This window comes from Macrotis lagotis, chromosome 1 (genome assembly GCF_037893015.1).
Source record: "Macrotis lagotis isolate mMagLag1 chromosome 1, bilby.v1.9.chrom.fasta, whole genome shotgun sequence".
Lineage (NCBI taxonomy): Eukaryota > Metazoa > Chordata > Mammalia > Peramelemorphia > Peramelidae > Macrotis > Macrotis lagotis.
In genome coordinates this window covers 169,115,824-169,129,252 of record NC_133658.1, presented here as the reverse complement: position 1 = coordinate 169,129,252, position 13,429 = coordinate 169,115,824, and the positions used below count along the sequence as shown (strand labels likewise).

Sequence of the window (13,429 nt, the reverse complement as noted above, 5' to 3'; positions counted from 1 at the left end):
AGCTTCATGCTTTAGAGAACTGGTAAAATGACAAGAAGATAACAAGAAGATAATTTCCTTTTTCCTCTTTTCTTTCTCCTGGAATCCCCAAAAAAGCAGCAGGCCCATGGGGAGAATGATATCCTCAATGAAGGGAGTTCCTCATGAAGGATTTCCTCTACAAACATAAGCTGGAACCTTCTTGGCAATGTATATAGTCTTAGAGAATCACTTGGGACACTAAATGTTTGGTGACTTATCGAGGACCACACAGTCACTTTCTGAACATAAGGACTTCCTGACTCTGAGACTCAGCTCTTAGGGAAGACATTAGTACCCAGTAAGTTAGTCCTACAGACACATTAAATACCTATTAAGTACATCCAATAAACTGGTGTGGGTGCTGGGAGAGTAAAGACAAAAATGAAAACAATTCCAACATTCAAGGAATTTAAAAAGTAAAAACAAAGCATACTGGAAGCGATACAAAAGTGATATCTAGAAATAAAGGAATCAGGGAGCATTCTATAGAAGGTGGCCCTTGGGCTGAGTTTTGAAGGAAGAGAGACATAGTGAGCAGCAAAGATTGGGGGGAATGTGTTCCAACTACGAGATGATAGGTGAAGTATCTTTGTATGAGGAGCAAGTAGGCCAATGCAGATTGAAATGGAGAACTTATAAAGGGCTATGAAATAAGACTGGAAAGGTAAGAAAGAGTGAGTTATGGAATGCTTTAAATGCTAGGTTGAGAATTTTATATCATAACCAAGAGGCAATAGGGATCTACTAAAAAAAATTTTAATGGAAACATGATCAGTTCTGTATATTGCAAATAACAGTTTGGAAACTATGAAGAGGATAAATTGGAGAGGGAATAAATATACCAGTAGGGAGCTCAGTAAAGAGTATGGGAGCAAAGAGACTCCCATAAGAATCTAGATGATACAATGACTATCACAATGTAAAGAGAAATACAAAAATAATCAAAAGTGAGTTTCAAAATTTATTAAAAATAAGCATGACTTGAAAGAAGAAATACAACAGACACCCTCACTTGACTCCTTTGCAGAGGTAGGAGATCCAAGAGCATTGTAAGTGCCATATATTTTCATTTTTTTCTACATTTTAATCAGTTAGGTGATTTTTCCCCCTTTTCTTTTATTGTTTTTAAAAATACTATTTGCACACAAGAATGGGAAACAATGTCAATATTAAGAAAGATTAATAAAATCTTGGGTTTTTTTAAGTCTAGGGAAAGCTTGAATTACTGTAATGATCATGTAAGGGGAGAGAATTGACAAGATTTGGCATCTAATTGGACATAGAAAACAGAAAAAGTTCAAGGAAATCTCTAAGACCATGACTTTGAGTAACTGGAAAGTCAGCTGTGCCCTACACACAACATGGAAATTTGTAAGAAGGCAAAGTTTCAGAAAAATGGAAGTTTTATTTTATATATGCTAAGTTTGAGAAATCTAAGAGGCATCAAATTATCCTGGCAGGATGTGGCCATCCAAGCAGGACTTAAGTAGAAACAGAGAAGATAGAAAATTAAGTCATCTGATATTTTTTTCTTTCTTCCTCCCTTCACCCATTTTTTTTCTCTAGCTGGCAAATTGGAAATAGTGAAGTGGCTGTTCACCTGGCCACTGAGTTTGGTCTTATACTTCACTGTCCCCAACTGCAATAAACCCCGATGGGAGAAGTGGTTTATGGTGACATTCGCCTCCTCCACCCTGTGGATTGCAGCCTTCTCCTATATGATGGTTTGGATGGTGAGTGTTACTCAGTCCTCAAAACCTGTCTAGCCCTGAAGCTCTTCAGACAACAGTGTCACTACCTCTTGCGGGTAGACAAGGTTAGTGGCTGCAGTTATGGTTCAGAGAGACCTAACACCCAAAGCAATTCAGAAAATTGGACTTCCCTTGGAATATTTGGGTTCTGATCCCTCCTCTTCCCCTGATTCCGTGTTTGACTGTGGGTAAAGCAAGCTGTTTCATCTCTCTGGGCCCCTCATTTATAAAATGAAGGGGTCCTAGATTGGGGAGCCAAAAAGAGTTCACCTTGTTCAATTCTCTCATTTTATAGATGAGAAAACTGGGATCTAGAGAGATTAATGATTTGCTCAGTCATACTGATTGAAAAGCTCGTATTTGAACTCAGGTCATCTGAGTATTCTTTCCACAATACTACAATGCTTGTACTAGACCCTATCTCCTCTTCATGTTTCTATTGTAAAAGACCTAATCTAATACTACACAACTAGACACGAGAAAGAGTTAACATGTGTGTGAAATATTACAATTGCCATAAGCACAGGTTTCATGGGTTATATATCTCTGGATTATATTCTACAGCATCAAGCACAATGTTCTGCACATAGTAGGTACTTAATAAAAGTTTGATGAATTGAATTCTTAAATTCAAAAGCCTCAATTAACCTGGCATGTATCTTCTGTTTAGTATTGCAAGATATAAATAGAGAATCAAATTTTAGGTTTGGACATTTGATAAATAATAATGGATGTGATATTATCATTTTAATACTTCTCTATAATGGCTTATGTGTTTGTAATGGAGTTACCTAAACAGTTAACCTAAGTATATCCAACAGCTTAATCTCTTGTCCGAAGGGTAAATAAGGGAATCAAATGGACCCATCTGATCTCCTATCTTAAATATTCCCTTTCCTTCTTCTTCCAACTGAGGTGCTAATGAGCCTTGAAAAAATAGGGACCTGGTCCAAACCACCTGGAAAATTATCTGCTGGATAATTGAGACTTTTTTTGAATCACTAATCATATTGAAAATGTAACTTGTAGTATTTCTTTTTCAGTCCAAGTTCAATTGAGCCAAACCAGACAGGAATAAGACAGAGGGTTAAAGGAAAAGCATGGTTTGGCCAAGAAGGTCAATTTTAACCAGGGCATTTGTAGTTAGGCCAACAAAACCCAACTCCACTTCTCAAAAGGCTTTCAAAGCCACTAAATATGAACTGGATGTATTTCTAAATAGAAATACATTCCTCCTTGGAGACTGCAAACCTTTGGAGAGCCCCAAGTCCACACCAAGGGCCATTTGGCATTAAATGGGAAAGTTGCACATGTGTTTTGGTTTTAAAAGGATGACAGCCAAGGTATCCCAAAGGACTTTTAACTAAACTCTCCCAATTCTCTCAACAGGAAAATAACAATTCTCTCAAACTACTTTCAGAGAGTAGTCAGTTTTTTGTACATAGAACTGTCTCTCTAGTCTTTCAAACACTGAGGTTCTAAGGAACCACACAGAATTGTGCTACTTACAACATGTGGTTTGCATTTCTTGTCATTCATAGAGGGTGGGGAAAAGCAAGTGCTATCCTAAAATGACCTACTCACTTTCAGCTGTTCAAGTCCACTTCTTCCAAACTAAAACATGCAGCCATGAATTTTCCTGGATTCCTGTTTAGGGTAAGGCATTGGGGGAGCCAGGAAGTTGGAGCCTGGATTCAAATCCTACCTTAGATACTTCCTAGCTATATGACCCTGGACATTTCATTTAACCACTCTGGGCCTTGGTTTCCTCATCTGCAATAATTAGTAAATCAATGTATAAATAAATTGATAAATTATATATGTGTGTGTGTGTATGTGTGTGCATGTGTGTGTGTATAGAGTGAGATGTTAAACACTTTACAATTATCTCATTTGATCCTTACAACAAACCTGGGAAGTGGGTCCTATAATTATCTCCATTCTACAGATGATGAAACAAGCAGAAAAGAGTTGTCTAGAGTCACATAGTATGTGTCTGAGGCTAGATTTGAACTAAGGTTTCCCTGCTGCCAAGCTCAGGGAACCTAAAATAAAGGAACTGGACCCCTAAATGGTCTCTAAAGTTCCTTCCCTCTCTCTCTAAAGCTTTGGTCTTATGATCACATGTGGAATTTATACTGGTATATGCTGTGCTGCTGCCTCACCTGACTGTTCTCAGCCTTGGTTCCCCTGCCTATCCATGGGAATAAGAATACTTGCCCCTTAATTTTTGGCAGTGTTTTGAAATGTCCTAGATGCCATCTGTTGCCACTCTTCATAGATGAAATCTCTCTTATGTGAACTGTCTCCAGGAGTCAAGAAGGAACTTACTAGGTTCAATTTCTGTTTAAGTATAGGTTTTGATAAAGTTCCTTCTGTCCTCTGATAGTATGATATTCTATGCATTTCTTTAAAATGGCAAGGCGCTCATCTGCCTATCTACACACCATTAAGCTTCAAAGTTAAATAATTAAATAACAGATGATAGAGAGATAGTTAATAGATTGACAGATAGAAAGACAGACAGATAAGCATTATTTGACAGTAGGATACAGTTGGGTGGGATGAGAGCTGCTAAAAAGAAACAAGAGCAGCCTCCTTTCACCACTTAAATTCCAAGAGTATATTCTTTGGAACTTTTCTAATAATGGTACACAGATTGTGTGCCTTATGATTTTGCCATTATCCCATATCCTTAAGAAGTTTATCATCTTGCTTCCATCCCTTATATATAATCATAGAACTGAATAGTAATCTAAGCTCATTCTTCCAGAGAGACTGCCCAGATACAGGCTAAAGGCATCCTTTTCTTTGAACTTGCTCCTAACAATACAATTTCCCTCCTTGCAGGTTACAATTATTGGCTACACTTTAGGTATTCCTGATGTGATCATGGGAATCACATTTCTGGCAGCTGGGACAAGTGTACCTGATTGCATGGCCAGCCTCATTGTTGCAAGACAAGGTAGGTTAGGAAGGAGGGAAGGAAAGAAGAAGGGAAGGAAGGCAGAAGAAAAGAAATGTAAAAGTGAAGGAAAGAAAGGAAAGGAAGGAGGAAAAAGGGAGGAAGAAGTGGGAAGAGGAAGGGGGAGGAGGAAGAGGGGGAAAAAAAGAAAGAGGAGTAGAAAGAGGGAAATAAGAAAAGAGGAGGACTCATGTTGTAAGAAAGGGTTGTGAATTCTAAGAAAACTGTCTTTGAATGAGAACATGGATCAAATAAATCCAGTTGGTAATAAATCATTGTATTAAGAATGCCAGTATTTTATTATTGACAGAATCAGTAACACTCTCAAATGCCAAAAGACCAAAAAATGCTTTTCAAAAAAAGACAAGTTATGAACTAGTTGTATAATTTTTCTCTTAGAAAAGGAAGAGTATCTAACTAGGTAGAATTCCCAAAGAAGCTTTCTAATTTGGGAGAGGGAAAGCCACCAGATGAGTGGTTTTTACTTTTCCTTAAGATGAGACTTGTTCCTGAATACTGGCTTTTAGAATGTGCTACACAACACAGATTGCAAAAAGCCTTCAGTGACTCTAGACTTGGCAAGTTGTTGTCTCATCTTTATGTGCTAAAAGATAATTTAAGGGAATTGAACGAGAATACATTAAATGGGAGGATTTGTAATAAATTCATATAACCAACTACCTTAATGCCTTTACAATATAACACAATTTGCAGAAACTCAGTTTACTGGAAACTTTTTAAGAAAGTATCTCTTCCTATAATTAAGTATACTATTGTATATAAATGTTAGTCAGTAGAAATAGCCATCAATTAATGTTAAGAACCAATATAGTACTATACACACACATACACACATACACACACACACACACAAAATCATTTGATCCTTACAACAACCCTGAGAAATAAATGTCATTTTGCCAGTTTTCCAGATGAGCAAACTGAGGCACAGAAAGATCAAGTAACTTCCATGTAGTCACTCAGCTCATAAGTGTTTTAAGGCAGGATTCAAAATGAGGTCTTCCTTATCCCATTCTCTGCACTCTATTCACTCTGTCACCTAATTTCCTCTAAAACAATAAATACATGATGATTTGAAAAGCAATAGTTAATTTCAAAGAAGAGCAGGTAGGGAACTGATATGGATGAATTTGGGTTCTCTAAAGAAACTTCTTTTTAAAATTCGGTAGATTCTTCTCCCCTCCCCATTTGTTTTCTAAGACTGTTTCATAAACTGATATATCTAACAACTTTTGGCAGATGAAAATAGTGGCAGTAGGAATAATGTTTAGATGTTGGAAGCTTTTATTTATATTTCTCAAGGGGTATGAATGAATTCTTTGAATAAATTGGGCCCTGGAGAGGGGGAGGGGGAAGAAAGCATCTCTAAGGTGATAGAAATAAATCTGGAAAATATCTGTGGAGCATAATTGAGTCTATATCACACAGATCATAAAGAGCCTGGAATTAAATTAACTTTGAGCACAATGCAAACAGAATAGCATCAAGCACCTGGCACTTGCTTACTCAGGAAAAATGAAGGGAAGATCTGAATTACATTCATTTTGTGGCTATCCATGTTACTGGCTCCAGGTGAGAAGATAGTCTGGCTTGAAAAAAAATCAAAACATAATTAGGCAGAAACTCCATGAATGATCTTATTTTGAAACCTCAAGGACCTACATGAATACCTTCCCATCTCTGAGGACGTGTCATCTCTTGTTCTTCCAGGGATGGGTGACATGGCTGTATCCAACTCTATCGGAAGCAATGTGTTCGATATTCTGATTGGACTGGGCCTCCCATGGGCTCTACAAACCCTGGCAGTGGATTATGGATCTTCTGTAAGTAACATTCCCCATGCCTCTTGGTAGTACACAAAACCTGAGTTTGTGCATGTCCTTTTTTATAATTACCTATAGGAAAAACTTCCTGTAACATTCCATGGACTATGGTACTGGTCATTCTCAACAACTCAGAGGTGAGTGAATCTTCTCTACAGCTATTATTTTTTTTAGGTTTTCTTTTTTTGCAAGGCAAATGGGGTTAAGTGGCTTGCCCAAGGCCACACAGCTAGGTAATTATTAAGTGTCTGAGACCGGATTTGAACCCAGGTACTCCTGACTCCAAGGCCGGTGCTTTATCCACTACACCACCTAGCCGCCCCTACAGCTATTATTTAGATCAGGGCTATCCAACCCTACTTTTAAAAGATTTTATTGAAACAATAGAAAATATATTTTCATTTGACATTTTAGTGAGAGCTCTGTAGCAGTTTGGCTTCCTTTACTATAAAGCATTTATTAAACCTACAGACAGCCACATAAAATTGCCCTGCGGGCTGCATATGGCCTACACCATTTTGGACAGCGCTGATTTAGAATGTCCTTTATGACATGGGTTCTTCACCTGATGTATGTGAACTTGTTTTAAATGTGTGCCTATACATATGTGCCTATGCATATATAAACATATGTACATATAAAACATATATATATGTTCAATATGATTTGTTCCCTCAGTAATCCTATGTATTCTATTTTATACACTTAAAATAGTATTCTCAAAAGGAGTCCACAGGCTTCACCTAACTGTCAAAGACAGTCATAAAACTAAAAAGGTTAAGAACCACTACATATAGAAAGAAGCTTGAAATTAAAGAAATGAGTTCATGAAGAAAGGTTGCTGTGTTAGGAAATCAAAAACTAAAATTTAAGAACCACATATGAAATATTACATTGTTTTGGCACAATATTTTAGAAAGACATTGGCAAACTGGTTCATATGTTTCATACAAATAGAGTATAGCTCAGAAGGTAGAGTCTAGAAATCACATTTTAATTGAAGGAAATGAGAGTTGTTTCAACTAGTAGATACCTGATCAATGCTTAATGTTTTGATTTTTAATGAATATAGCTAAAATATTGCTGATCTCTGAAACTCAATTAAAGGACCTTAATCTTGTACTGTGTCCCTGGGTCCCTGAATGAACCTGGGTCCTGTGTTCAAAGGCTACATCCAAAGGTTGACTACATCCAAATTTAGCATAAGACCTAGAACATCATATACTTGACTTGTTGGGCTCTCTTCCCTCAGGCCATTTCTATGTCTCTGGTTGATGGTTGCAGTGATAATGAAGGTAATAAAGATGATCATAATAACAAACATTTACATTGCTCTCTAAAATTTGCAAATTATGTATTTGGGTCATTAGATTTGCGGGGGAAAAAAGGAAATCTACACATCTTATATTGGAATAACCGTGTTTCCCCATCTATTCAAATGTTCCCCCAAGCCTAATTTCTATATCTAAAATTTCCAAGACTTGGGAGTGGCAAGTCCTAGAGAAAGAATGGTCCTCGAGAAAGAATGATGTTTTCTTTCTCTGGATACAGATAGTGTTCTCCATTGCAGATACCCCAAAATTGTGCCTGATGTTTGTACTGATGGAATGAGCAAGTCCATTAAGGTTGATCATCACCTCCATGCTGCTATTAGGGTTCTGTTCTTCTGGTTCCTCTCATCTCTCTTAGCATCAGTTCATGCAAATCCTTCCAGGCTTCCCTGAATTCCTATCCCTCCTGGTTTCTAATAGAACAATAGTGTTCCATCACATACATATACCACAGTTTATTAAGCCATTCCCCAATTGATGGACATTCACTCAATTTCCAATTCTGTGTCACCACAAACAGGGCTGCTATGAATTCAATATATCTATCTTAGTGGATGTATTACAACTACCAGAACAGATTGCAACTCATCCATGTCTTATCCATGCTACTTTTGTCCACATCCTATAAATTTCCTAAAAATGATTTATCCAACACCCTAGAGACCTTCAACTAGACTTTCTAGTATCTCTCCGATACCAGTATAGCTCTCAGGTTATCCATCTTTCATCTCTCATTTTTACCACATGACCAATCATACATGCTCATGAGAATATCTTTTTATGCCATTTCTTCTCTTCAAGTCACCATAAACTACAGCCTATTTATACTTAAAATGCAGCTCTCACTTGTTTTTTGGGTTACTAACAATTTTAAATTTTCATAGACAATGGTGATCCATGATGGGTTGAAGAATAAAGAATTATTCCTGCTCCCAATCTTTGATGACACATAAGTGACCCTAAAAGTCTCAAAAAGTATTCCAACAAAGCACAAGATAGAAATCCATCTTTTGACAGGCTGTTTCTGCTATCATAGGACCAGTCAAACCAGGGATAATGTACATTGAATCTCAATGGTCCCCTCATTAAATTTGTTCCATGTAACAATAAAATGTTCACCACCATGCAACTTTCTTTTTACAAAAAGGGGAAATTTGAGTATTGGTTCCATGGCTTAAATATAGCACAAAGCTTTTTAATTCTTTGAAAAAATTAAATAGTGTCTTTTCTTCCTCAGGTGCAATCCTTAAACCTTAATCTTAGAACACCAATACAGGATAGGAGAGAATGTTTCCTCCCCAGATGACCCCTAGCCTGCTGACTCTGTCATGGAGTCCTTCACTCTCCCCAAGGTCTTATCACCATTGTATACTCCAGTTCAACCCTCACCTTTCCCTACTTCCACACTCCTATTTCTTACCATCCCCGACCTAGTCTCTACCCAAGAGCTCATGTTTCAAGACAGGTTTTGCTAGTTATGTTGTTAAAACATGAGTCAGATTCTTTAGGGAATGATCTCTTCCTACTATCACAACGGAAGTTGACTGGGGCAATATTATGCAACCACTGGGTAAAGGAATCCAAGCCACACCTTTATGTGGGGCATGCTCACAAACCAATCTTTAATAAGCTCATTCCATCTCCATTTGCAAAAATCTGTGGTTCTAGTTCTGCTCTCAATCTTCCTCCAAAGAGACAGATCTCTGACTCTTTCTTCTCAAAATTAGAAGAGCACCAGAATCATATACAATCCAATTTTAAATTGTTATCCTAAAAGAGATCTCATACCTGAGGAACTATAGGTTACTAGCTTTGAAGCCTAAATAGGCTCTTCCTAGCCATAAGTCTTTGGAAATCAGACATATAAATCAAAGAAGGCTGACTTCAGTGAATTCATTATTGCAGTTTCATGACCTTTTATTCCAATCCCTTCATTTCGCACATAAGAAAACTTGAGGTCCAGGAAAATAAAATGAATTACCTATGGTAACAAGCATGAGAGATGAGATGTGATCCCAGATCTTCTGACTCCAGAACTGATACTCTTCAATTGGACGATGTTGCTTATTTGGAGAAACTTCACTGAGTACTTATAAACAAAAAAATATATCGGTGAGCATAGAGAGAGTGCAATATTCCCTAGACATGTTGCTGCTGATTTTCTTAGAAACTCTATCATGACTGTTCTCCAAGGTCAGTTTTCCTGCAACTTTAGTTCAGACTTGCACATTAATGAAATAACTGATAAGTTAGAATTCAATGCTTTTTTTTTTCTCTGACATACTCAAATTGTTTCATTTTGCAAAGTGAAACTATGTTAGAAACAGTCTGCAGAATAAGCAAGAGGATGCAATTAAAGATTTCTTCATGCTTTGTGAAGAAAGCCATATTATGCCTCAGAAGCATTTACCATCCAATTCAATTCTGCTAGCTTTTGTCAATGTATTACACAGTCTTAATTTAGTCCATCTGTATAATGTGTTGTAAGTAATTGTATATTTTACAGAAAATATTGTGGTTCATTTAATCAGATGATTGTTGTTTTCATATTCTTCTTACTAACAGGAATTGTAAATCTTAACCAGGGAAGTTGTATCTGGCAGTGTTGTATTGGAAGTGAAATCCTTAAGAGAAAAAAATAAAACTGTCCAGGGTTTCCAGGGAAAATTATTTATCTGCAACTCAGGGCTGTGGTGGGCAAAATGAAATTTAAGAGAAAAAAAAAATGGGTCCTAAAGAGAACACTTCTCTGCTGTGGATGAAATGGTTAAGCAGAATCACTTAGCTGTATTTATTTTTACAAGGACAGATTTACAACTTCCATACAACTAAAACCATGGGTGATCCAAAAAGGAATGAAGAAACATATGATAGGGCGCAGCTAGGTGGCACATTGGAAAGAGCACCAGCCTTGGAGTCAGAAGTACCTGAGTTCAAATCCAGCCTCAGACATTTAATAATTACTTAGCTGTGTGGCCTTGCCCCATTGCCTTGCAAAAAAACCTAAAAAAAAAAAAAGAAACATATGATAGGCATAAGCTGGCTGCCCCATTTTATCCATGATAATTTGTGGCAAGAAGTGACAAAAAAAATTTTCTCTAGAGTTATCTTTATAGTGGAGACATGAATCAATAGTAAAAGAAAAGGCTAATTCTACACACACACACACACACACACACATATTTTTAAGCTCATGTTTCCCCCAGATCTAAACTCAGTCCCTAAACTCAACCATCAGGGCTCCTTGGTGAATACTCCTTATGCACCCACTGAGCCCCAGGTTTTTATATATAAAATCCTCTGCTTGATATTTAAAACTTTTCACAACCTTCCCACCTTTCCCACATTCTTACATATTTATATCCCTCTATAATCTCTATGGTCCAACCAAAGTGGTCTACTTAGTGTTCCTTAGATATAACATTCCATCTCCCATCTCCACAGCCTTCCTCATGTCTAGAATTATCTTCTTTATCACATCCACTTCTAAGATAGCTCTAATTTTCTTCAAAACAGTTGATGTGCTTCAACTTAGATCAATGTATACCATGGAAACAATGTAAAGACTAACAGATTGCCTTCTGTGGAGGGTGGGGGAGGGATTAGGGGGAAATTGGTAAAATTCAAAATAAATAAATTTTTAAAAATTTTTTGAAAAACAGTTTATGTGTATCCTTCAGAGAAAGACTTTCCTAGTCTAGCATCTGTCCTTCCAAGTTTAACTTGCACCTACTTTTTCTCTCCCTGATACATACCTATATACTTATGGACATGTTGCATCTCCCATTTGAATCTAAGTTCCTTGAGAGGAGCAGCTCTTTCTCTTTTGTTTTGAAACCCCAGTGCTTAATGCAGTTCCTGGCTTTAGCAGACATTCCCTAAATGCTTGTTGATCTATTGATTGATTAAGATAAGCCAATCATGTAGTGAGAGAGAGAGAGATAGCATAAGGTACATTATTACAGAGGTTGTACTTGTACCCTTGAAAAGTTAAAAGGCACAGAAGATTTTGGCATGTGAGCAAGATGTTTATGGAAGTTTTAGAGGAGGATCAAGAAAATACACAGGAAGCAAGGGTGAATGAATTGGGATCTTCATTGTTAAACAGGGAATATGCATTGATGAGATCACATATCCGTTGATATGAAAGAGGAATGTAATAGTGTTGGTGTCACTATGGTGAGATGGTGATTTCAATCTAATAGATGCATTCCTTAGAAAATAAAGACTTGCCTTCATTGTCAAGTATTCTTTTGATGTTTTTGATAGTTTTTATGCCAAATTCAATTTAAATTCTGGGTCACTATCTAGCTTTCAATGAATTATGATAGCATCAATCAATTTATGTTCCAGGAACCATGAATACACAAGGAGAGGCAAAAGACAGCCCTTGCCCTCAGGGAGTTTGGAGGGATAACATGAAAATAAATCTATACAAAGCAAGCTATATACAGGACAAATAAGAAATAATTAACAGATGAAAGATATTGGAAATAAGAGGGGATGGGGGGAGCATATTATAAAAAGTGGGATTTTAGTTGCAACTTAAAGGAGACCAGTTAGCATTCCAGGAATTTCCTGGGAAATAACCAGGAGGTCAATACCCCCTTGGAAGAGCTTTAAATACCAAACAAAACATTTTGTATTTGCTCCTAGAGGCAAGTCAAGTATTTTGCTGAGTAAGGGCAGGGAAGGGTAACTTGACTGGACCTACACTTTAGTAAAATCACTTATGTAGTTGAATAGAAGATGCAGTGAGAATAGACTTGAAGTAGGCAGACCCATCAGCAGTCTACTGCAAAAATCCAGACATAAGACAATAAGGGTCTACCCTAGAGCAGTGTCAGTGTCAGAGGAAAGAGGCATGTATTAGAGATATTGCAAAGGAAATGAAGGACCCTGGTAATGTTGAATATGGAGGGTGAGAGATAGTGAGAAATCTAAGATGACTTCTAGATTGTGACTGAGGGATTGGGAGGATAGAATTGCCTTCTACAGTAATAGGGAAGGTAGGAGGAGGGATGGGAAGATTTAGGGGAAAAGATAATAAGTTTTGTTTTGGATATGTGGGCACAACATTGAGGGACACCTACGGTTAGAAGGTATGAACTGGAAGAGAATCCAATAAAATAGACAAAGAAGAAACAAAAAGATGGGAGGAGAAACAAGAGAAATTAGTATCTACAAAACTTAGCAAGAAAAGAGTTTCAAAGAAGAGATGGTCAGCAGTAACCAAGGCTGCAGAGAGATGGAGAATAAGAATTGAGAAAAAAACCATTGGATTTAGCAACTAAGATATCATTAGTAACTTTGCAAAGAGCAATTTCCCTGGAATGATAAGGAAGCATACTTTAAGGGATTAAGAAGAGAGTGAGAGGAGAAAAAAGTCAATGTAACTATTATAGATGGACTTTTTGAGGAATTTAGCTACAAAGAGCAGAAGAAACAAAAGATGATAGCAGGGATGGAAGGATCAAGTGAGGACTTTTTCAGTATAAGGGAGGTATGAGTGTGTTT

At 37.1% G+C, this 13,429-nt stretch overlaps 1 protein-coding gene across 4 annotated transcripts in view; it reads left to right on the top strand.

The window, feature by feature from the left end:
• The window catches only part of SLC24A3 (solute carrier family 24 member 3), an 835,148-nt gene that overhangs the window by 779,120 nt on the left and 42,599 nt on the right, over positions 1–13,429 (top strand). For all 4 annotated transcript variants that reach the window (XM_074209360.1, XM_074209362.1, XM_074209363.1 and 1 more), the window contains exons 13-15: positions 1,588–1,754; positions 4,623–4,737; positions 6,469–6,581. In XM_074209360.1, the coding sequence (XP_074065461.1) occupies positions 1,588–1,754; positions 4,623–4,737; positions 6,469–6,581 (395 nt within the window). The remainder of the gene's footprint in view (positions 1–1,587; positions 1,755–4,622; positions 4,738–6,468; positions 6,582–13,429) is intronic.